At 46.9% G+C, this 23,645-nt stretch overlaps 1 protein-coding gene and 1 pseudogene across 1 annotated transcript; both read right to left on the bottom strand.

Annotated features, from left to right (window-relative positions):
- Positions 1-2,401: 2,401 nt before the first annotated feature.
- On the bottom strand, positions 2,402-8,009 carry LOC138834132 (proteoglycan 3-like; annotated as a pseudogene).
- A 4,160-nt stretch (positions 8,010-12,169) lies between these two features.
- On the bottom strand, positions 12,170-14,692 carry Prg2 (proteoglycan 2, pro eosinophil major basic protein). The gene is made up of 6 exons (XM_070031841.1): positions 14,657-14,692; positions 14,282-14,351; positions 13,399-13,709; positions 12,994-13,125; positions 12,499-12,610; positions 12,170-12,313 (listed from the first exon to the last, which is right to left on the bottom strand). The coding sequence occupies exons 2-6, from the start codon at positions 14,337-14,339 to the stop codon at positions 12,255-12,257; spliced, it is 672 nt and encodes a 223-aa protein (XP_069887942.1). The 5' UTR covers positions 14,340-14,351; positions 14,657-14,692; the 3' UTR covers positions 12,170-12,254.
- Positions 14,693-23,645: the final 8,953 nt, after the last annotated feature.

Below are 23,645 nucleotides of genomic sequence, written 5' to 3'. Positions count from 1 at the left end.
ACTTACCACAAGGAACACTGGGAAATAAGTCCTGTTAGGACTCCAAGAAAACAGCATTCTCTTTGCTTCATTATCTCCTTTTTTTTTAATAGCTTCCTTTCTTTCCCTCCCACCCAGTGCCCACCATTCCCACTGAAAATTCTACATGCCCTTCCCTTGTATTCTCACAAAGCCTTTTTCTCAACAAGTTGCCAATCAGCCTCCCAGGGGGTATTAATAGATAGTGCTCTAGGGAATTTCTCCCAAGAATATTTGCTTTTTAGTAAAAAAAAAAAAAACTAAGACAGAAAGGCCATAAATAGCCAAAGGAATTGATATATAAGGATTGAAGAAAAGCCCTGACAGTGTTGGAGATTGGAGGGACATCTTGCCTACCCTGGCCTTCCCTGGAGGGGAAAAAAAAAAAAGCTTTATTTGAAAGGCTCTGGGTTCATTTCCCACTCCCTTCTTCCTACTTCTATCTCTGTTTTTAGCTATCAGGAGTTTGGCCAGAGGCCATTCCCCCTGCTGGGAAATATGTGTCCCCTGGTAGCAGGAGCCTGACAATCAGTTGACTTGTTATATCCCTGCACACCTTCCCTTCTGCTCACCCTTCCAACCCTGCAGTGGGCTTCGCGGTTCCTGTGTGAACAGAGCATGAAGAATTGGCTTGTTTCAGTTTCCAGTGAGAACCTGGGTGGGACCCTACATGTAGCTACCATTCCTCCTGCCCCAGGATCCCTAGGGACAATGCTTAAGAGCTGCCTGGCCCTATCTCCATCCAAGATAGAAAGACAGGCCCTTCCACCATTGAAGTCTTTTCACCTAGAAATGGATCCTAGGGTCCAGCACCAGTAAGGTTCTTGGTCTCTCCAAGACCCTTCTTCCTGTGGCCAGAGGCCTCCCTATGGTCAAGGGACTTGTTCCTGTCATTTCCCCATTACTCACTTACCAGGGCTGTCTCCAATTCCTGTTTTGTTTCCCAAAATCCAGCACCCAGCCAGGCACGTGTAGCTCGTGCCTGTAATTCTAGTTATTCAGGATGCTGAGATCTGAGGATCTCAGTTCAAAGCCTGAGCAAGCAGAAAAGTCTGTGAGACTCTTACCTCCAATAAACAAACCCCTCCCCCCACAAAAAAGCCAGAAGTGGAACTCTGACTCAAGTGGTCGAGCACTAGCTTTGAGCAGAAGCAGCTCAGAGACATTGCCCAGACCCTGAGTTCAAGCCCAAGGATAGCCATTTAAAAAAAATCCAGCACCCTTAGAAACCCAACATTTAGAAAACCCAAGGAGGAGAAGGGATTTCTCCTAAAACCATATCAGCTGTGTACACAGATACACATGAACACACACAAACCTACTTCTATACACAGGCATGCTCAGACACACACTGAAACAAATATCCACATGCATCTGATCATAGACAATGAGGTACACATATGTGCACACACAGATTTTGAACATAAGGGCAGAAAGCCGCACAGACATGCATTCACAGATAGACAGGTGTATTCACAGATACTCAGAAAGGTATTAAAGGGATGCACCCTGAACATAAATACACACTGACACACATATGCACACACACACATTTATAGTGTTCAGACATACACAAGTGTGTATTGTCTCATGTATACACCAAAACACATATGCACATATGTACATGTGCACACAAATATTTACATTCTCCCTGGGCCCTGTGTAGAAAATACACTCCCAAGAAGCATCTCTCTCTCTCTCTCTCTCTCTCTCTCTCTCTCTCTCTCGCTCTCTCGCTCTCTCGCTCTCTCTGCTCTCGTAATATCCAATCTGAGCTCTGAACTTCCTTCTTCAACTGTAAATCCAAATGTCCCAGATGGCACAAAAGTGAGACCAAAACAAACAAACAAACAAACAAACTTGATGTTGTCAATGTCCCCAGGGTCTGAGGTGGAGGAACAAGAGAGGCTGAGGCCTGGGGTGTGAACTGGACCTGGGAATTATGCTGCTGCCAGCCACCCTGCTTTGTCCCTACGAATGGAAGCAACTTTCTCTTAAGATCATGATCCCTCTGCACAGGTAGACAGGTTGGCCGCCTTCATTGTAGGAATCCCTCCTTCCTGTCCCTCGCAGTGAACCTAAAACAAGAGGGCCCATTTCCTACTACCCACCAAAGGGGATCCTCCCCCTTTCCCAGGATCCAGAGCCACCAGGCTGAAGGGGCCTTGGGGACAGTTCGGCCTCATCCCTGCCCGGCCTCCAGGGGGCGCTGCATCTGGACAGCACTGGGTGGGCCCTGATGGCCAGTATGCCCTCACCCAGCTCTGCCACCTTCCCTCTCCCACAGCGGCAAACGTTGGTAGGATTTTCCCCAACATGGAGGAGTCCCCCAAAGGGAACAAGGAAGAAACAAGACTCGGAGAATGCTATGGGAAGTCTGGATTTATGAGCAAGAGAAACTACGGATGTCAAGGATGAGCGTGAACCTCAACAGGTGTGAAGACAGACGGCTTCGTGTCAGGGTCTGGGTGCCTCTGGATTTATTGGAGCAGACAAAGGGCGCGTGTTTCGCACAGAGCTCCTTGCCAGAAGCTCCTTTAACAGCGGAGAGCAGAGTGAGGTCAGCTGTCCCCCTTGGTCTGGGTCCCGCCCGGTCCCTCCCGAGGTTCCTCTAGGTCCCCTTCCACAGCCATGGCTGTCACCTGCTAGCTGCTCCTCGCCATGACCTAGGCTGTGTGCTGAGCGCCTTACGTGGTCTATGGTATACAGGCTGGCCACAATGAGAGGTAGGCGCTGGCCTGGTCCTCATGGTACAGGTAAAACCATGGCGACTGCGTGTGTAGGCAGACGATGTGCCTGTAATCTCTGCTGGCAAGTGGCAGAGCCAGCACGTGAATCTCAGCACTCTTGCGCGTACACATCTGGTCTTAGACGCTCCTAAACGCCTTCACATCTGCTACCCCTGCTGCTGCCCACATCTGCAGTTCCTATCTGGCATCTTGTCGCTCAGCTGTCTCTAATCCCCACCTCTTTCCCTCTCCCTCATCCACACCTTCTGTTCACATCTGTTCTTCTCACAGATCACAGTAGTTACTCAAAATTGCCATCCTCATATCAGAGGAAGGAAAGGACCTCCAGCCAGCTTCTACCCACCCCTCCCCCCCCACACACACAAGACACCTGACTACTTGGTTCTGCTTAAAGGATCTCAGCTCTCCCCATCAGCAAAACTCCAGTTCTTCAGCTTGGGGAAAGTGGGGGGCTGGTGTGATTTGAAGGAGACTCCAAGCAGCCCAAAGGAACCCTTTGCAGCTGGGCACCAGTGGTTTATACTTGTAATCCTAGCTGCTCAGGAGGCTGAGACCCGGTTGGAAGCCAGCCCAGGCAGAAAAGTACCTGAGATTCCTATCTTTGATTAACCAGCAAAAAGCCATAGTGAGCTGTGGCTTAAATAGTAGACCACTGTCCTGGAGCAAAATAAACCAACTCAGGGACAGCTCCCAGGTCTTGAGTTCAAGCCCCAGTACTGGTGCACGTGCTCGCACTCATGCGCACGCACACACACACACACACACACACACACACACACACACACACACACACACACACACACACACACACACACACACACACACACACACAGAAAAAAGCCAGAAGTGGCGCTGTGGCTCATGTGGTACAGCGCTAGCCTTGAGCACAGAGAGGCTCAGGGACAGAGCCCAGGCCCTGAGTTTAAGCCCCAGGACAGACAAAAGAACAAAGATTAGAGGCATGAACTATCTGTGTCCAGCCAGAACTATAGTTTTTTTGTTTTTGTTTTTGTTTTGTCAGTCGTGGGGCTTGAACTCCGGGCCTGGACATTTTCCCTGCAAGACGAGCACTCTACCACTTGAGCCACGGCACCACTTCTGGTTTTTCAGTAGTTTATTGGAGATAAGAGTCTCATGGATATTCCTGCCTGGGTTGGCTTTGAATTACGATCCTCAGATCTCAGCCTCCTGAGCAGCTAGGATTATAGGCATGAGCCACTGGCTCCCAGATATAGGTTTTCATTCAGCTCTGAGGAAGGGTGAGAAGATGAGAAGTAGGAAGGGGCCTTGTTTTGCAACATGCTACAGTTTAGATCTGGAATTTCCCCCAAACTTCCATATGCTAAAAGTTGGGTCCTCAACTCATGCTTCCATTTGGAAATGGTGGAACCTTTAAGAGGTAGAACCCGGCTGTAGAAAGTTAAGTCATTAGGGTACTTGGGGAGGCTACTGGGACCTTGGCCCCTCCTCTCCCATGTGTCTTCTCCGTCAAACACCTCAGCATGGTGCACCATGCTACCAGAGACCCCAACTAAGAAGGCCAAGTAACCATGGACTGGAACTATGAACTAAACCTTCCTTCCATAGTAGCTGGTGGTCTCAGCTGTTTTGTTGCAGTGAGGGAAAGATTGACTACTTGATAACAATTGCCAGTACCCTGGGTGTAAATACTCCCACCGTGGCTCATCTCCGTTTACAAGCACGGTGTCACTGTGCATGGAATCTGGTGTATGTGTGTGTATGGGGGGGGGGAATGTGGACAATCCTGTCAAAGCACCACAAGCCATCCTCGATTGCCGCTCTCAGAACACCTTTGTCGCTGGACTGAGACTTGGCATCAGCAGGCACTCTCTTAAGATGATCAGGAAGAACTTCCTGTCCTTAGAGGACCCTTGACTTTCCCAGCCCTTGAAGGGGCCTCCAATCCAGACCTGGGCGAGGTTGGCTTGACTGGCCATGTACTGACTGAGATTGTTTTCGTGTCTGCTGTGGAGGGAGACAGGCTTGCCTTTCTGGCATCTCTTGCAGAGGGTCTGTGGAAGCAAGAGGTGACATGGAGGATCCACTTTTGAAAATCCCACCATTAGTTTTTAAATGACAAGTCACCTCCCTCCATCCTGTGCTTTGCTTCTGGAACTGTCAGGATATCTTTGCAGAAAATAATAACTATGATAACAAATAGTAATTAGGGATTGGTGCTAATTAATAAGAGTCAGTATTCATAAATAATAATAATTGCTACTATTATTGTCACTATTGGCCTTTTGGATATTCATAGTATCATTACAGGCCTTAAAAAATTATCAACACAAGAAAATAAGCCACAGGCATCCAAAGAGAAGCATTATCTAGCCGTTTCTTCATGTATCAAGCAATTTTGAGGGCTTTATATGGTCAGCAAGCCAGATGTTTGCCACCTTTGGAACTTCCAATGACTGTTCTGAATGCTTTATCTCATCAGCCCTCACCAGAGCTCGAAGGGATTGACAAACACTAGATGGTCAGCACTCTCAGTTAACCACAGATTCACAGTATTTTTTCAGTTGTGTCTCTACGGAACATGTACATTCTTTCTCTTAGTCAACAAAGCCTGACAATGATGTATGTAGAATTTACACTGTCATAAGTATTACAAGTTCTCTAGGAATGATTTGAAGCAGAAGGAAAGATGTCCACAGGTTATATGCAAATACAGACCGCAGATTTGGGGAATTCTGGAAACAATCCCCCATGGATACTTCATTTTTTCTTGTTTCAAAAGTGAAGTGAGGGCTGGGAATGTGGCTTAGTGGTAGAGTGCTTGCCTAGCATGCATGAAGCCCTGAGTTTGATTCCTTAGTACCACATCAGAAAAAGCCAGAAGTGATACTGTGGCTCAAGTGGTAAAGTGCTAGTTTTGAGCAAAGGAATCTTAGGGACAGTGCCCAGGCCCCAAATTCAAGCCCCTGGACTGGCAATAAAAAGTGAAGTGATTGCCCAGGTAACATACCCAGTGGAAGGTGGGGTAGTCTTTTTTTGTCAGTTATAAGTCTTGAACTTAGGGCCTGGGCACTGTCCCTGAGCTCTTTTGCTCAAGGCTAGCACTCTACTACTTTGAGCCACAGCTCTACTTCAGGTTTCCTGGTGGTTAGTTGGAGATATGGATCTCATGGACTTTCTTGCCTGGGCTAGCTTTGAACTGTGATCCTCAGATCTCAGCCTCTTAAGTAGCTAGGATTACAGGTATGAGCCACCAGAATCTGCCTAGAGATAGTATTTAACATGGGGATAGGAATCTAATACCAGAGAATTGTTATTGCTGTTATTTGGATTTTGGTTTGGGTCCCAAATAGTGGTTTTCCAAGTGCAGCTCTCAGACCAACAATATCATCATTACCTGGAAATCTGTTGTAATTGCCAGTTCTTAAGCCCTACTCCTCTTAAATCCGAAATTGTAAATGGGGAACCCCAAAGCTTTATATTTTAACAAAACCTTGGGCGATTGCAAAACCACTAGTCTAAATGAATAGAGAAGAGAAGGTTCTAGCCACGCTCTTCTCTTTCTCTAGGCCTTCAAGTCCCCTCTGCCACTTACATAGCCGTAGTAAATGTGTCAGGGGTCCACACCAGCCGGTAGTGGCAGGTCTTGCACTCCGGGCTTCCTCCACATGAACTGTGTCCTCTTCTCTGGGACACAGCAAATCCTTGTCTAGAGCATCTGGGTTCCACTCCATGGGCTCCTCCTCTTCCTCCTCTTCGTCTTCCTCGAAGGCATTTTGACGCTTTAAAGCCTGGGGTCCTCTCCCTGTGCCTAAGTCACCTCTTGGGTCAGGGCAACTCTCTCTTTTGCTCCCCCTCACTATCTAGACCCTGGCCCAGATCTGTTTTTGTCTTTGGGCTCTTCAGATGGGGGGCATCACCATTCTCTACAAAGAAGAGGTATCGATCATCATCATATCAGGAGGTCCTGTATTCCAGAACCATGGATAGTTCCAACCGTGGAGCTCAGATTTTCTTGAGGAAGTCATCTGCAATCATAAGAATCCTCACTCTACTGCCTTGTTGGTGGGAGTGTAAACTTGTTCAACCACTTTAGAAAGCAGTATGGAGGTTCCTCAAAAGACCCCACGTAGAGCTCCCCTAGGATCCAGCAATCCCACTTTTGGGCATTTACCCAAATGTTCACAAACAAGGATATACTAAAGCTACCAGCACAACTATGTTTATCTCAGCATTATTCACCACAACTAAAATATGGAACCAAAATCCCCTCAGTAGATGAATGGATCAAGAAAATTATATATATAATATAAAATTATAAATATAAAAATTATATATACAATAAATTATATTTTTTTAAAAGAAGCCTCTCTCAGCCAGGTGCTGGTAGCTCACGCCTGTAATCCTAGCTACTCAGGAGGCTGAGATCTGAGAATCCTGGTTCAAAACCAGCCTGGGCAGGAATATCCATGAGACTTTATCTCCAATGAACTACTAGGAAACCAGAAGTGGTGCTGTGGCTCAAGTGGTAGAGCACTCACCTTGAGCTGAAGAGCTCAGGGACAGCGCCCAGGCCCAGAGTTCAAACCCACCACCAACAAAAAGAATGAAAGAAAGAAGCCTCTCTCCATCTTGGTAGTGGGTGAGGAGAGATGTTCTGGGTCAGACTCACCAATGGATAAGAACCTGCCCTCTGGCTGACACCACAGGTGTGCATGTGGAGGGGGGAGGGAGGAGCCACAGGTAAGAAGCCTAGGACAAGCTCACCAGCCCTTCACCTTCATACAAAATTCATGGCACAGTTCTAGGTCCAGGGGAAATCTCACCAAGAATGGGCCGAGTCAATTGAAAAGGAGAAACTATGGCCACGGCCCCATCAAAGTGAAAAAAGCAGGGACAAAGCCAGGCCCTTGTGACTCATGCTGCAATCCTAGCTACTCAGGAGGCTGAGATCTGAGGATCATAGTTCAAATCCAGTCTGGGCAGGATGAAACTCTTATCTCCAGTTAACCTCCAGAAGTGGAGGTGTGAGTGAAGTGGTAGAGCACTAGCCACAAGGGAAAAAAAAAAACAAAGGAACAACACCCAGGCCCTAAGCTTCACCACTTGAGCCACAGCACCACTTCCGGTTTTCCAGTACCAGCACGAAAGAAAAGAGGGTAGGAGAAAAGAGAAAGATGCATAAGAAGGGAGGAGAGACTTACCTAGAGGAAGAGAAGACATTGTCCCCAGAAGAAGTGGCAGGAGCAGCAGGCCTTTCATTCCTGCTTCAATCTTGTAGCACCTTTCTTGCGGCTGTCTGTGTGTCTGGCGCAGCTCCTGATATTTGTTTTGTTAGAGAATCTGGAGGAAAATAAAGAGGGGAGGGTGACCGAGGTTAAAAAGAAACAAAAACAGAACTATATAACTATAACTATAACAAAAACAGAACTATATAACTATAACTATAACTATATAACTATAACTCTCCCCAGCCCAAATCCAGACTCTGCAGGGAGAGACAGTCCACTCAGAGTCAGGACTGGCTTCATTTGTACCAGGGAAGAGAGGAAAGGCAGTGGGCCAGGACTGTCCTGTATACATACAGCAAGTCCTACTTCACTCAGGCTTAGGGTTCTTCTACCACTCACCTCAGAGAGCTGGGAGATTCTCTACTTCCAGTGCTTCTAACTGCTGGGCTCCACAATCAGCCCCTATACCCAGTTTTTGGGGGGAAGTGGGAAGGGGCCCGGATGGTTGCCCCACACCAGGATTGGGTAGAGTTGAACTAATAACAAATTTGCTCCATTTTCTCAGCCTTGGACCCAGCCTAAGGCTGGGACATGGGTCCCCTTCTTTCTGGGGCCTTGTTGTCCTAAATGGGACCCCCTCTGTGCTGGTTTGTCTGAGATGTCCATTTCATATCCAGTCAATGTCCAGACTCAATTATTGTGAGTGCTCAAGTCTGAACAACACCCTTTAGCTCAAGAGCAGCCTCCAGGAGCAGCTCAGGTCCAGAGTTCAAGACCCAAGATGAACAAAAGAAGAAAAGAAAAGAAAAGGATGAAGGCTTGTGGTGGGTGATACTGGCTCACAAGAAGAGCCAACCTCATTGCTCACCCCAGCCATCGAAGGGAACGTTGCCCGTGGGCTGGGCCCTGGGATGAAGGAGTAATGTAGAGGAGGAGGGCTCTATTCTTCACTTCCTCACTGAGAAGCTTCAAAGCTTGAAACTCAAAGACCAGGTTTGGGGGCCTGGAATTGTCTAATCCTCCCACAGATAAAGTAGAGCTGTCCGTTAGACAGGGAGATAAGCAGCTGAGACCGTTACTCAGCAATCAAGCCCCAGAGTGACCTCTCAGTTGCTTCTCTATTTTTTAAGACCCTTGGGCACTGTCCTTGTGCTCTTCAGCTCAAAGCTAGCGCTCTACCACTTGAGCCACAGCACCACTTCCAGTTTTCTGATGATTCATTGGAGATAAGAGTCTCATGGACTTTCTTGCCCAGGCTGGCTTTGAACCACCATCCTAGATCTCAGCCTCCTGAGTAGCTAGGATTACAGGCATGAGCCACCAGTGCTCAGCTCACCACAAGCTTTGGATCATGTTCTTTTATTATAGAGTTTCAGAGTGCCTGATGGGTTTCTTTGACACAGCAAGTCAAAGATCAGTCTGAAGTCCATTATCTTCCAGCTCCTTACCTACTTCATAGCTGCCTTCCCCCAGCCTCCTGACTGGACCTCCCTTCTTCTCCAGGGCCCATACCCCCCCCTTGCATTTGACACTGCTTTCTTTTTTCTTTTTCTTTTTTGACAGTTTTAGGGCTTGAACTCAGAGCCTGGGCTGCTTTTGCTCAAGGCTAGCACTCTACCACTTGAGCCACAGTGCCACTTCTGGCTTTTTCTGTGTATGTAGTACTCAGGAACTGAACCCAGGGCTTCATGCATGCTAGGCAAGCACTCTACCACTAAGCCACCTTCCCAGGCCATGACTCTGCTTTCTTTACTCACAAACCCTGGGGAAGGCTGTTCTAATGACTTCAGTGGATGTATCAGTGGCCACCATGATCCCTGTCTGATTTAAAACCAAAAGTGATGTGTTTGAAAGACAATTCCAGATCAGATGCTACCATTTATTAAGGTTTACATATCCACTATGTCTGTACTTAATTTGTACAAATCACCCTACAAATTGGGTATTGATGTCTACAGCCTGCATATTTACTGCAAAAGCTCAGGGGAGGCCCAATAATTTATTCAAGTTCACACAACTAGTAACACTAGCAACACACTGGACCCTCACTTTGTCTGACTCTCAAATCCTTGTTGGATACATCTAACTGTACATCTAAATCTAACCCTCAAATAACCTAGCCAAGGGCGTCAAACCTTCCCAAACCTCTGGCTTACTGTTTGTATTTCTTTCCATAGGGGTTTCAAACTTAGCCTCTGCATTACACAAAGGGTGTGATTTATCATCTGAAGAGGGTGTTGATGTGATATATAAAATAATATGGCCCAGAGATGGCCTATCTGTATCTCAGTATTTTTATCTGTAAGCAGGACAGTGACAGGAATTTCCTCTAAAGAGATTTGCTAAAATAGGCCTCACAGAAGAGCATCTGGTACACAGAGTTGGTGGCCCTTACCAGTCACCTTCTGAGAGGTGGGGGGGAAGTGATCCCTGTCAGGAAAGCTGAACTAAAACCAAGACCTTGTGGACACAGAGGCAGTGGAAACTGAAGGATTGAGCTCTGAGTGTCTGCTTTGCTCCAAGGATTCCATTCTAAAGATGTGTTCATTCCACCGAGCCCAGTTACCTTCTTGTTAGAGCTGAGGGACTCACATACAAACCCATATTTAGAATAAGACTATTAGTAAACTCAAAATATACCCAAGATCACCTTATGTAAATACATTTTACCCTATTCAAACTAGCCAATTGCAAGCGGATTGTGAACCTGAGCTCAACCAATCTGAGCAGAGGGGCGTGGCCTGCCTCCTTAGGGATAAATAGGTGAGCAGCCTGCCGGCTCAGTGTGCTGCTGGCCAGGGTTTTGGCTGCTGGCACAGCTTCCTGAGGAAGTAAATCTTGCCTTGCTGAGACAACTCTTTATCCCCAGTGGTTCTTGGAGAGCCTACTTATAACAGTATACAAATGTATTAGATGAAATATAGTAGATTCAAGGGAGATCTCAAATAGAAAAGTGAAATCAAAGTTCAGCAAAATAAAACACCAGGAAGCAAGTACTCCAAAGGGATGGGTTGAAATCAAAGGGAAAGTGATACCCCAATGAAGAGAAGAAGAGATGGAGTCAAGAATCCAATGTATAATCCTACAAAATTAAGAAGGGGTCGGTAGGGGAAGGATGGGTGAGAATGTTGACATTGATCAAGATACATTGAATTCATAAACTTCTTTGTTAAACTGGCAACTCCTTTGTACAACTATTTAAAGATAATACAAAAATAGCAACAAAAAAACAGCCCATTTTGTATTTGGAAATATAGGACCAGTATCCTTATTTCATTATTTTTGTTTGTTTGTTTGTTCTTGCAGGTCCTGGTCTTACACTCAGGTCCTGGGTGCTGTCCCTGAGCTTTTGTGTTTAAGGCTAGTGCTCTACCAACATCCATTACAGGTATGAGCCACTGACGCCCAACCATTGTCTTTTTTTTTCAAAAGCAAACATCTTACTGAAGAAAATCATCTGCATCTCGTCAAGGGCCCCTGAGACTTGCATAGAGTACACAGAGAAACTACAGTAACTGCACCTAGTAAAGACACCCAGAGAGACATACAGGACATGACCAGGAAGCCAGAAACTCCTTCCTGCCCCCTTCTTGACCCTACCACTGCCGAAGGGACCTGTAGGAATGAGGAACCCCAGAAGTAGAACCCAAGACAAGGATTTGGGTTGACATGGGTGTTTGGAGACATTGGGAGAGGAGTGGAGAATTCCTCTCAGGACAAGCAGCTGACACTAAAATGGGTTCTAAGGCCACCTTAGCATCTAAGTGAGAAGCAACGCCCAGTACGTGCCATGAATTTTTTCCACTTGAAGGGAAAGAAGTGAGTGTTTTCCCTCCCATCCACTGCTCAAGAGATACGTGAATTTCCTTGCACAACATGCTACACATAGTTTGGGCGGGACTTGGAGACAACAGTGTAGACTATTGGGAGTCTACCTGAACCTTAAATGTCTGGAATGTGTGATTGGTTATTTGGTTCCTTACCATATCTAATCTCAAGTTCCCAGTGACTGGGTATCATAACAAGAGCCACTTACACCCTTTCCTGTGTCACCAGGTCTCAGGGCCACCACCCCTGCCTCGTCCTGGAAGAATGGTAACTGCTGACTCCCATGAAAGGCACGAGGGTTGGGAAAAGGTGAGATGAAGCAGAGTGGCCAGGGATCACACGAGAGCATACATCTGTTTCAGTGAAGCCATTTTATTGTTAGGGAGGTGGTGGGAGGGGAGAGGCAGTTGTCCACGGTGCAGTAGATTTGAACTCCTGTCTAGGGCGCTCAACGGGAACAGACAAAGGGGAGCCTTTTACAACAATGAGATGTGCGCCAGCGGCCTCCTGTGAAGACAGAACAGCAAGGACCCTTCGGCATCTTGTCTACCCCCACTCAGTGCCCAAGACCTTTCCCACCAATGCCAGGTGGCCCCCTGGAGACCCCAGCTTTCTTCCTGGAGCCTCCTCTTTGGGACATCCCTCCCCCCCCTTTCCAAGACCTCCTGGTGTTCCTTCCCAGCCCACTGTACCTTGGACACACATGGACACGCAGCTGCCCCCGTGGGCTGAAGGCTGGCACTTAGCCCAGTTTGCAAAATTCCAAGAGCTGTTGTCAACCCAGTAAAAGCGCTTGCAGTAACCCTGGGGAAGAGAGGAAGGAGAAGGGAAGGGAGGGAGAGAGGGAAGGAAGGAGGGAGGGAGGGAGGGAGGGAGGGAGGGAGGAAGGTAATTGATGTCTAAGGAAGAGGCAGAATGGCATTGTCAGCACAGTCCTCGCTAGCTCTGCCTTCTGCCCATTGGGCCCTTGATCATTGACCGCCAATCCTGGTCAAACTAAATTATTGCCCATTACCCTCACCTTCTGTGTTGATCCTGATGATGTGATCATTTTAATGTCCCAGCAAGAGGTGAGGCAGAAGCCACTCCCACTTCAGTGGTGAGCAAACCAGCCCCCGACTTAGCGGGGCATTAGCGAAGTCTAGAGGAAGTTGCAGTGGCTGTGGTACTCCCCCCATCTCCCTTACCGAGCCAGAGATCCAGCCTCCAATCCAGACTTGACCCTGGTTGAGCTTCTGGACAAAGCACTGGATTTGGTAATTAGAGATGGAGCTGTGGATGGAGACGAGGCTGCCCCGGTAGCACCTTTGGCAAACATGCTGCAGGGGATGGATGGATGAGAAAGGAGGGGATGTTCGTCTCTCAGTCCCCAAAGTTCCTCCACTTACTGCCTTTGCACAGCGATTTAGATAGAACAAAAGGCAACATTTCCACCTGGCCCTCCCCTCTTCTTTCAGTGTCTCTGAGGGAGTTTTCTGGCTCTGGAACACCCCCTAGAGCCCCCAAAGAGGGGCAGGATCTGTGACAAAAAGGCCCAGAGCCACGTGCCCCACCCCCTGCCCTTCCCCCAGCTTCAGCCATGGACCACTCACCCGAGCTTCACTGAAAGTTGCGGCTGCTGTCACGAGGATGTAGTGGCAGGTTTTGCATCCAGGGATGCCCAGCAGTTCCACTGTGTTCTCTTTTGCAGGACACTGAAAGCTGTTGTTTGCTATATCCAGGGTTGAGAATGGCTGCACAGCTCCTTCTTCCTCAGAGATCTCGTTACTTCCAGAGCCCTCGGCCTCCTCCAGCTCCATCAGCTCCCCAGAAAGGAGATCCTCAACTTCCTGTGTGGGCAACTCCTCCTCCCGAGTCAGGATCTTATCTTCCAAGGGACTCTTAAAGTTGGGAGTATCAGCACCTGGCAAGGAGAAAGACCAAGTGTTCTTCCTTCACGTCTTTCCCCTGGTCTCTGCAGGACCATGGACAGCGACTGCTCCCCCACTGTCTTACCAGAGTCCTCAGGCAGAGGAATCTAGAACCAAGTCTCCACAAGGAGACCCACGTCCCCCATGAAGTCTAGGCAGTTAGGAGGGAGGACTAAGAGTTGGTCATGTGGGGGCTTGCGTTCGAGCTCCACCAACCAGTTAATTTCCTTCATTCTTTGTAAAACTGGTATATAGTACTACATGGAGGCTCAAGGAAAACTAGAGGAGATGACACATAGGTAAAAGGAAATTATCATTATGGGGAATATGTTAGTCATAACATAGAAAGAACACAATTGAGACCGTCACAGAAGAACCTGGAGTGTGAACATCATGGATGTCCTAAAGCATTCTTTCCATTTGTGGCTACTGAGTTCTGATTCCTCAAGTACACAGAAATTCTAAGTGAGGGAAGCATCAGAGGATGGAGTGGATAGGTGGCGTACTCAGCATTTCCTATAGGAAGGAACAAAATGGAGAAAGACCAAAGGCAAAGGAGACTTACGCATCAGATGAAGAGCAGACACGGCTCCAACCAGAAGAGCAAGAAGCAGGAGTTTCATCTTGGCTTTGTTCTGCAATGGAGAACATTGTCTGTCTGTCTGTCTGTCTGTCTATCTGTGTGTGTGTGTGTCTCTCTCTCTCTCTCTCTCTCTCTCTCTCTCTCTCTCTCTCTCTCTCTCTCACACACACACACACACACACACACACACACACACACACACACACAAGAAGTCCTGATCTCCTGGAACACACCTGAACATGAAAGTCACACACAACACTGCAGGTCCCCAGACCCCTCAGCCAAGGCTGGGTGCCTCCCCAGAGACTGAATTGTCCCCAGAGGGAGCAGCAGCCATCAGCGAAAGAGCTCACCTACCCAGAAGGTCTTCAGAAACTTCTAAAGCTCCGATCCTCCCTTCCTCCATCTTGCAACGGCATTTTTATAGACATACCATGGAGGAAGTGGCCTGGAGGAAGTGGGGTTTGCCTCAGCTCCAGGGAGATAGGAAGATGGATAATTCTTTCTTCACTCTCCTGGGGACTCCACTCCTTAGCTGTTAGGTGTTTCCCTCAGCCCCACCCTTCCCAGGCACCTGGAGGTCATTCCGTTTCTGCTCTGGGCTGAGAGTTCTAATTCTGCACTGCACATCTGAAAGTCCTCAGAAGCTTTTCCAGATGCATGCCTTTCCTCCTTCCATGATCGGATGGAGATTTGGGGAGCAAGTCTTCTAATATTCATTAGAATTAAAAACACATCTTGAGAAATTTGACTCCTTCATGGTTATTCTTTAGACACTTATAAATTATAAGAAACACTTTCGCTAGGTACAGTTTTATTGTTGGCAGAATTGAAAACAACCTGGACACCCACCAAAAGGCTAGGAAATAATGTGGGTCTTGACTATGCTATTCTAAACTATTCTGACTCAGGGGCACACATCTGTAATTCTAGCTGCTACTCAGGAAGCTAAGAGAAGAAGGATCATGTTTCAAAGCCAACCCAGATAAAGAAGTTCATGGGACTTCATCTCAACCAGTAAAAGCTGGACATGGTGCTCTGTTCTCTCTGCTAACATAGGAAGTAGAAAAAGGAAGATCACCATCCGAGCCAACCTGGGCATAAATGTGAGAGAGACCCTATGTAAAAAAAAAAGCAATGAATACAAAAAGAGATGGGAGTATGACTCAAGTGGTAGCATGACTGCCTGGCAAGCAAAAGGTCCTGAGTTCAAACTCCCATGGCATCAAATTAAAAAACAAGAGCCAGACACTGTAATTCTACTCAGGAGGCTGAGCTCTGAGAATCTCAGTTCAAAGCCAGCCTGGACAGGAAACTCTGTGAGACTCTTCAGTTAACCACCAAAAAGCCAAAATTGTAGGTGTGGCTCAATGGTAGAGCAATACTTTTGAGCAAAAGAAGCTCAGGGGACTGATAATGTAGCTTAGTGGTAGAGTGCTTGCCTACCATGCAAGGTTCGCTTTCTCAGTACCACATAAATAGAAAAAGCTGGAAGTGACACCATGGCTCAAGTGGTAGAGTGCTAGCCTTGAGCAAAAGCAGCTCAGGGACAGTGCCTAGGCCCTGAGTTCAATACCCATGACTGGCAAAAAAAAAAAAAAAAAGAAGCTCAAAGACAGCACCCAAGCCCTGAATTTAATCCCTAGAATCCCTAGGACCAGCACACACACACACACACACACACACACACACACACACACACACACACACACACACACACACACACACACACACACACACACACACTCACACGGGCTGCATATCATCTATATATATAAAGCTGGGGTGGGTGTGCTATATTCGACAAGACAAAAACAACACACACAGAAAGACATTCCGTATGACAAAGTTTTATAAAGAAAAGGAAAAAAAAAACCTCATGTCAGTTCTTACCATGAGTTTGCTTTCTTTGATTTTGAGGTTTGGAAAAGATTCCCATCATACCATTGACCTGGAGGGGGGGCGGTCTCCCTTGGGGCCCTCCATGAGCAAAGAGAAGGAAGAAAGCAAAGGGGGATTGTTACTTTCCTTCTCTTTATAACTTCACATTCCTCCAGTGGCTTGATATGGGCCAAATCTATCATTTAGAAGTGTTTTTAAATTATATATATACATATACAAGAATAGAAAGAGCCTGGGAATCTCCCCTTTCAGGAAGTGCTTCTCTAGGTCTACTGCTTACCTTCAGTACTCTGCCAACACATCTCCTTCATTATCATAATAATGAACAGGGCCTGAGTGCTGTCCCCCTCTTTTTTTTTTTTTTTTTTTTTTTGCTGGTCATGGGCCTGAACTCTGGGCCTGAGCACGGTCCCTCAGCTCTTCAGCTTAAGACTAGTGCTCTACCACTTGAGCCCAGCACTATTTCCAGCTTTTTCTGCTTATGTGGTGCTGAGGAATTGAACCTAAGGCCTCATGCATACAAGGCAAGCACTCTACCACTGAGCCACCTTCCCAGCCCCTGTCCCTTAGATTTTTCACTCAAGGTTGGTGCTCTACCAATTGAGCCACAGCTCCACTTCTGGCTTTTGGGTGGTTAAGTGGAGATAAGAGTCTCATAAGAGTTTCCTACATGGGCTAGCCTCCAACTTTAGTCGTCAGATCTTGGCCTCTTGAGTGGCTAGGATTACAGGCATGAGCCACCAGTGCCCGGCTTCATTATAACAATATTTGCTGACACTTTAAAGCAATGTGCATGGTGAGTGTTATCTCATTTAAGCCTTTCTAAATAATCTAGTGAGCTGGGTAACTGATGCCTCCATTTTCCAAGTGAGGAAACTGAGGCTCATTATGCTTGACCCCTCTCCACCCTACCATCCAAATGGGTCAACTACCCTATGCTTTGAACCTCTATTTTTTGTCCTTGTTGTAGTAGCCATATTCACCTCTTTGGTGAGATTATCTGGTTCATGGATCATCCCTTTTAATGTTTCACAATAACAGAGGCCATATTTATCTTATCTTATCTATCTATCTATCCATCCATCCACCATTTATCCATATATCATATGTCATCTATTCATCCATCCACCTATCACTTTTTCTATCTGTCATCTGTCTTCCCATCCATCCATCATCTATTATCTACCTTTTATGCAAAATAATGTGCTTTCAGGTCACGTTGCTTTACTTGTCATTATGTCCTTGTTTCCAGGTTCAAGTCCTGGATCACAGTAGGGGCTCTATAAATAGTTGCTGAATGAATGAATGAATATATGAATGGTTAGAATCCAAATCTGGATCTCTCCGCCACCACACTTCCCTCCCTTCCCATGTGCTCTGTGTGATTATATGGAAACAAAAATCCATGTGCGGTATAGATCTTAACTTCCATTTGTCTGCAGCCTGGCTTTGCAAGCTGGGACAAATCCAAATAAAAACCAAAGGACAAGGGTCAAGATTCAAGCTAGGCAGCCCAGAAGGAAACCCACTTCCCGGGAAGAGAGAGCAGAAATGCCTCCATGGAAACACAGAGCCGCCTCCAGTCCTGACAGGTGGTGAGTAGAAGGGAAGGAAATAGAAGCGTTTCAGGTAGAAGGGGCAGTAGGAACAAAGCTGTGTCGATGAGATGACCATGGCATATGCAGAAGACAATGTGGTCTCTTTCAGAACCAAAGACCCCAATATGCAATTGAGAAGGGCTGGAAACACCAAGAAAGAACACATATCATATTGTGCCAATGACTGAGATTCCTCCCTCGTCTCCCACTAGTTGAAGGCAGGGTGAGCAAGCGCGGCCATTGTATTATACAATGTACACTATGCAAAAAATTGAACTTGAGAGGAGGGACAGCAGAAGAAAATGGGAGAGAATGAAGGAAAGGGTGGCATTGTCCACTCATCACCTGACTTACAGAATTATAACCCCTCTGTAAAACTCCTTAATAATAACAATACAATGGTTGTTACAAAATCATATCTATCAAAATCAACTCTAGGAAATGACAACACGAGGTTGTTTTCTTTTTTGCTACTTTTGCTCTCTTTTCTTTTTGTCCTGTCTGTTCACTTATCTGTCTTTTGGAGGGCAAAGGGGGCACAGAAATGAAGGATTGAAGGGTGAACAAATACAGCAGTGGTACTCACTAGACACTAGGTTGAAAATGAACTGTACAACTTGTGGGCAGGGATGAGAGAGAAAAACTTGGAGAAGGGAAATGGGGTGACAGTGTCCAAAAAATGTATGTGTTCATATCTGACCTGCAACTGTAGCCCTTCTGTACATCATCTTCTAATAACAATTTTAAAAAGTTAAAGTTTAAAGATTGAAGGAGCTGGGAGCTGGTGGCTTACACCTGTAACCCTACCTATTTAGGAGACTAAGATCTGAGGATCCCAGTTCAAAGCCATCCTGGGCAGGAATATCTGTGCGACTCTAATCTAGAACTAACCAGCAAAAAGCCAGGAGTTGAGCTGTGTCTCAAGTAGTAGAGCACTAGCCTTCAGCATAAAAGTTAAAGGACAGCAGCCAGGCCGCTCCCGTATTGGCATAATTAAAAAATAAGGAGGATGGCTGGAAATGTGGCCTAAAGGTAAAGTGCTTGCCTTGCATTCATGAAGCCCTGGGTTCGATTCCTCAGTACCACATACACAGAAAAAAGCCAGAAGTGGTGCTGTGGCTCAAGTGGTAGAGTGCTAGCCTTTTTTTTTTTTTTTTTTTTGTCGGTCGTGGGGCTTGAACTCTGGGCCTGGGCGCTATCCTTCAGCTCTTCAGCTCAAGGCGAGCGCTCTACCACTTGAGCTACAGCGCCACTTCCAGAGTGCTAGCCTTGAGTAAAAGACACTCAGGGATAGTACCCAGGCCCTGAGTTCAAGCCCAGGACTGCCAAAAAAAGAAGGAGGAGGTGGGGGGGGGGAAGAGGAAGAAGAAGAGGAGGAGGAGGAGACAACCTTCTAGGTCCAAGTTGCTGCCTCAGAGACTGACCTGCAAAGCTGAGCCCCTGCCTGCTGGGGCAGATAAGAGGTGTTGAAAGGCTAACACAATCCAGGGACCAGTGGCCCAGGAGATAGGGACGTGGGCCGTTGCTCTGTGAAATCAACCTCAACAACAGCTCCCCTAACACTTCCCCCTTTTGATGCCCCAATGATCGACAGACTAAGGTAATTGATATGTTGGAGCTAGAAAGGCCCTCAGAGATGACCAGATCCAGTCTCCATGTCTCAGATTTGGAAGAATGCTATTAGATGTTTGATAGGAAACATCAGAGCCCAGCATCCCCATGTGTCCCACTCAGGGTCCTCCTACTCACCTAGCAGTAAACCCAAACCCAATGCCACAATTCCAGCCTGGGCCATCCATTAATAAGATGGGTGCCACTGACTCAACCTCCATCAAACTGGAACCAGCTCCACTGATCAACCTTTGTGTGTGTGTGTGTGTGTGTGTGTGTGTGTGTGTGTGTGTGTGTGTGTGTGTGTGTGTTGGTACTAGGGCTTGAACTCAAAGCCTGGGAACTGTCCCTTCGCTTTGTAGCTCAAGGTTGGCATCCCATCATTTGAAACACACCTCCAATTCTAGCTTTTTGGTAATTAATTGTGGCTAGCAGTCTCATGGACTTTCCTTCCCGGGCTGACTTGGTACTAGGATCCTTAGATCTCAGCCACTTGAGGAGGTAGGGATTATAGAATGAGCATCTGGCTCCCCAGCTAAAGTCTTCCCACTAACTTTAGCTCATCTGCCAAAAGTCACCTGCTCTGAGAAGCCTTCTCTGAAGACTACCCCACGCCTTATCTAGTAACTTTATTCAATATCATCTCCTCTGTTTCCACGAGAGCCTTGGCCAAAATAATAAATAATCATCTTGCTTATGCATCGATTTCTTATTTTCTGTCTCCCCGTCTCTCCCACTAGCAGGAAGTAATCCTTAATGACAACAGAGACATTGTCAGTCTTGTTCAATCTTATTCTGCCTAGAATTCCACTAAGGTCAGAGGAAAAGGTTTTCAATTAGATGTTGAATTTATTCATCTATTGACTAATTAGCTTGAACACTGCACCCTAGAGAAAGTCTGATTTCCCATCAATATATACATATACATGTGTGTGTGTGTGTGTGTGTGTGTGTGTGTGTGTGTGTGTGTGTGTGCCTGCCTAAACCATCAGGGACACAATTCTCAGTCAGCCCCTAGACCATGAATCATTCCCTCATTCAACAGCTACTCAGAGGTAGTCTGTGATCTCAGGTTGGTTTATTGTGGCAAATAAATAAGAAAGACAGCATGACCTTAGGGAGAGAAGGCTCTGCTCAGAGCACGTGTGAGCTGGGAGATCCGAACTTGCTGTTCTAACAAGAGTTGCATACAGGACAGGCAGAGGGCTTCCTGGAGGAGCAGTACTTAGGCTGGACTCTGACGGACTGACAAATAGAACAGGCAGAGGGGGTGTGGGAGGACACGTCTAGAGACCAAGCCAGGGCCTTGGATAGATGGCACTTGAGCTAGAAATATAGCTGATTCGTTGTTTCCTGGAAGTTGAACAACGCCATGGCTTCTCTGCTTTATACCAAACCCGGGTCCTCCTCCAAATGGAAAACCCAAGCTTTCTTAGTCCTCACACCATAAAATCTGGTTTCTATCCTTCCAGTTGCTCTACCAAAAGCCTCCTCCTCCCAAGATCACCACTGACCACTCAGTGGCCAAACCCAACAGTCCATCTTCAGTTCTCCGCCTTCTTATCTTCTTCACTGCCCTCTTCCTAAACATTGTCTCCTGCCAGGGCCAATAGCTCATGACTATAGTCCTAGCTACTCAGCGGATCTAAGACTCGCAGTTCAAAGCTAGCTGGGACAGGAAAGGCCATTCGACTCTTATCTCCAATGAACCAGCAAAAATCCAGAAGTGGCCCTGTGGCTCAAATAGTAGAGCACTAGCCTTGAGCAATAAAGTTCAGGGACAGCACCGAGGCCCTGAGTTCATCCAGCATCAGCACAAAAACAAATCAACTGCTGTCTAGTATGAGGCCCTGAGTTCAGATCCCAGTACCACGCACACACAACTATCAGTGGGTGTGGCTCAAGCAGTAAAGTGCCTGCCTATAACAAAAATTAATAGATGCTGGTAATGATGGTCCTTCTCTCTACCAGGGCCAAGTGTTTTCACAGGAAACTACTAATCCTCACCACCACCCCACCCCTAGAAGCAGATGCTGTAATCTGTTTTTCCCCCCAAGCAAGGAAACAGAGATGCCAAAGCTCAGCTCATTCAAGGACACTTGGCGTGGGAACGTGGGAACAAGAAGCCGAGCTGTCTCCAGTCTCTCCACCTCTGCTCCAGAAGGAATAGAAAGCCCTCCCCCTGGGAACTGACATGTCTGTGCACTTGGATTTTCCACACTGACTACAGGAGGAATGGACATAGCACACAGATACATACACACATACACACATTGAATATGAAGATTGATATTTTGCATTGACTTTGGCTTAAGATTTGGGATAATTAGAAAGTCTTTTGTTTTCTTTTTCCTTTGATGTGTTCTGTCTCAGGCTGCCTCGTTAGACAGGAAACTAAGCCACAGAAAAGGCTGGGAGGATGGTTTCCTAGCCTGACGTGAGGCGGCGGCATTGCAGACTCCTTCAGAGAGGAAATGAAGACATAGCTCACTCTGTATTTCCCTGGGGGCATCAGATGCCCCTAGAAACACCAGCAGCCAAGTGGCATACCTGCTTCCAGGCAGGTGGCTCCCACAGACCCCACTCTAGTATGCCAGGGTCTGATTGAAGTATTGGGCTTTCATTAAGTCACTCAACCCTGACAACTCCCCAATGTACTTCTGTGACTGCTCCATTTCACAGTTCAAGTCATGGAGGCACAGTGAATTGAAGTCCCAGAGTCTGTGGAAGAGCTGGAAGATGATCTCAAACAACCCAATCAAGTCCAGAATCTCAGCTACTTTTACCCTTTAGTCCAAACCTTTCTCTCTAGTCTTGGCCACAAAGCCCAGGGGTATCTCCATTACAGCTGAGGAAACTGAGGCTCAGCAGAGTGGAAAGGTTTTACTGAGGTCTTGCAGCTGGTCAGCACTTGCAAAAACCCAGACCTCTTTTCTAACCACACACTCTACTGCTTCTGCTTAACATTAGACAAAACGCTGAGGGGGCCTGTGAGCAGAAGTGTAGGGTCAAATGTTTACATAAAATCAGAGCCCAGCATGGTGACGCATGCCTGTAATCCCAGCACGCAGAAGGCTGAGGTGGGATGATTCTGAGTTCCAAATCAGCCCGTGCTACGTACTGAGATCGGTTCCTTTCTGCACACCGAAGGACTGAAAACAAACATGGAGGCAACAAGGAAGTCATGGTTGTGTCAAAGATGTGAGCCATTAGTGGTGTCTCTTGACAAAGCCATTCTGCATTTTCAGATCTGTCTTGCAACAGTCACGTGTCTTACGGAAGAATAAACGTAAACTAAGTGCAGTGGCTTGCGAGGCCAAAACACCAGCTTATGCCCCAGCCTCACAAGTCCATTGCTGATGGACTCTCTTCCTTGGTAAAACTAAACAAAAATAAATAGGGCTGGTCAGACTCACTTCCTGACCTAAAGAGAGACTAAACACTGCCCAGAGTCTCAGGCCCCTTCTTTCCAGGGCAGGTTGCTAGACTCCTGCAGAGACCCTGCCTGCCACTGCTCACTGCTCAGTGTCTCAGGTCCTTCTTGGCCAAGACTGATGGCTGGAGACAAGCGTTGTGCTGAAAACTCATTGCCAAGGCAACCTCAAGTTTGTGAAACTCTGCATTGCTTATTTCCTTACTTGAAAGAGCGGTTGGTTCCCCTTGAGGAAGAAGTTGCCAAAGGGGGACTGTTTCTCACTGTCCCTGTTCTCTTTTTGTTTTATTTTTGGGTGTTTGTCTGTTTGGTCTGCAGGATCAGGGCTTGAGTTTAGGGCTTCTCACTTGCTAGGCAAACATTCTGTCCCTTGGGCCTTATTTCCAACCACTTTTGCATGTATCAGTATCTATCTATATCTAGTTAGATAAGGTGTCATAATTTCTTGCCTAGACTGGCTTGGACCATGATCCTCCTACTTATAAAAGCCTCCCACATAGCTGGGCCAGCAGGTGCATGCCACCATGCCTGGCTTATTGGTTGAAATTGGGTTCTTGGTAACTTTTTGTCGAAGCTGGCCTTGAACCTCAGTCCTCTGGGTCTCTACTTCCTGTATAGCTGGGATTACAGATGTGAGGTACAACATCCAGCTTTACTGTCTCCCTTCTTGCCCACCTCCATCAGGAATTATCTCTAATTCCCCCAGGGTGTGAGTGTTCTCTGTAGAGTGTGTGTGTATGTGTGTGTGTGTGTGTGTGTGTGTGTGTGTGAAAGAGAGAGAGACAGAGACAGAGTTTCTTTT

This window comes from Dipodomys merriami, unplaced genomic scaffold, assembly GCF_024711535.1.
Source record: "Dipodomys merriami isolate MVZ:Mamm:240054 unplaced genomic scaffold, mDipMer1.0.p SCAF_21, whole genome shotgun sequence".
Classification (NCBI taxonomy): domain Eukaryota; kingdom Metazoa; phylum Chordata; class Mammalia; order Rodentia; family Heteromyidae; genus Dipodomys; species Dipodomys merriami.
The sequence above is the reverse complement of the archived record's forward strand: the minus strand, read 5'-3'. Positions and strand labels throughout refer to the sequence as shown.

What these genes read in the sequence shown, in the direction of transcription:
- Prg2 (XM_070031841.1), bottom strand. Translation starts at nt 14,339, where the DNA reads ATGAAACTCCTGCTTCTTGCTCTTCTGGTTGGAGCCGTGTCTGCTCTT. An exon ending in CAACTTTCAGTGAAGCTCGG is followed by an intron (nt 13,126 to 13,398) that starts GTGAGTGGTCCA and finishes CATCCCCTGCAG; the next exon opens with CATGTTTGCCAAAGGTGCTA. An exon ending in CGTGTCCATGTGTGTCCAAG is followed by an intron (nt 12,314 to 12,498) that starts GTACAGTGGGCT and finishes CTGTCTTCACAG; the next exon opens with GAGGCCGCTGGCGCACATCT.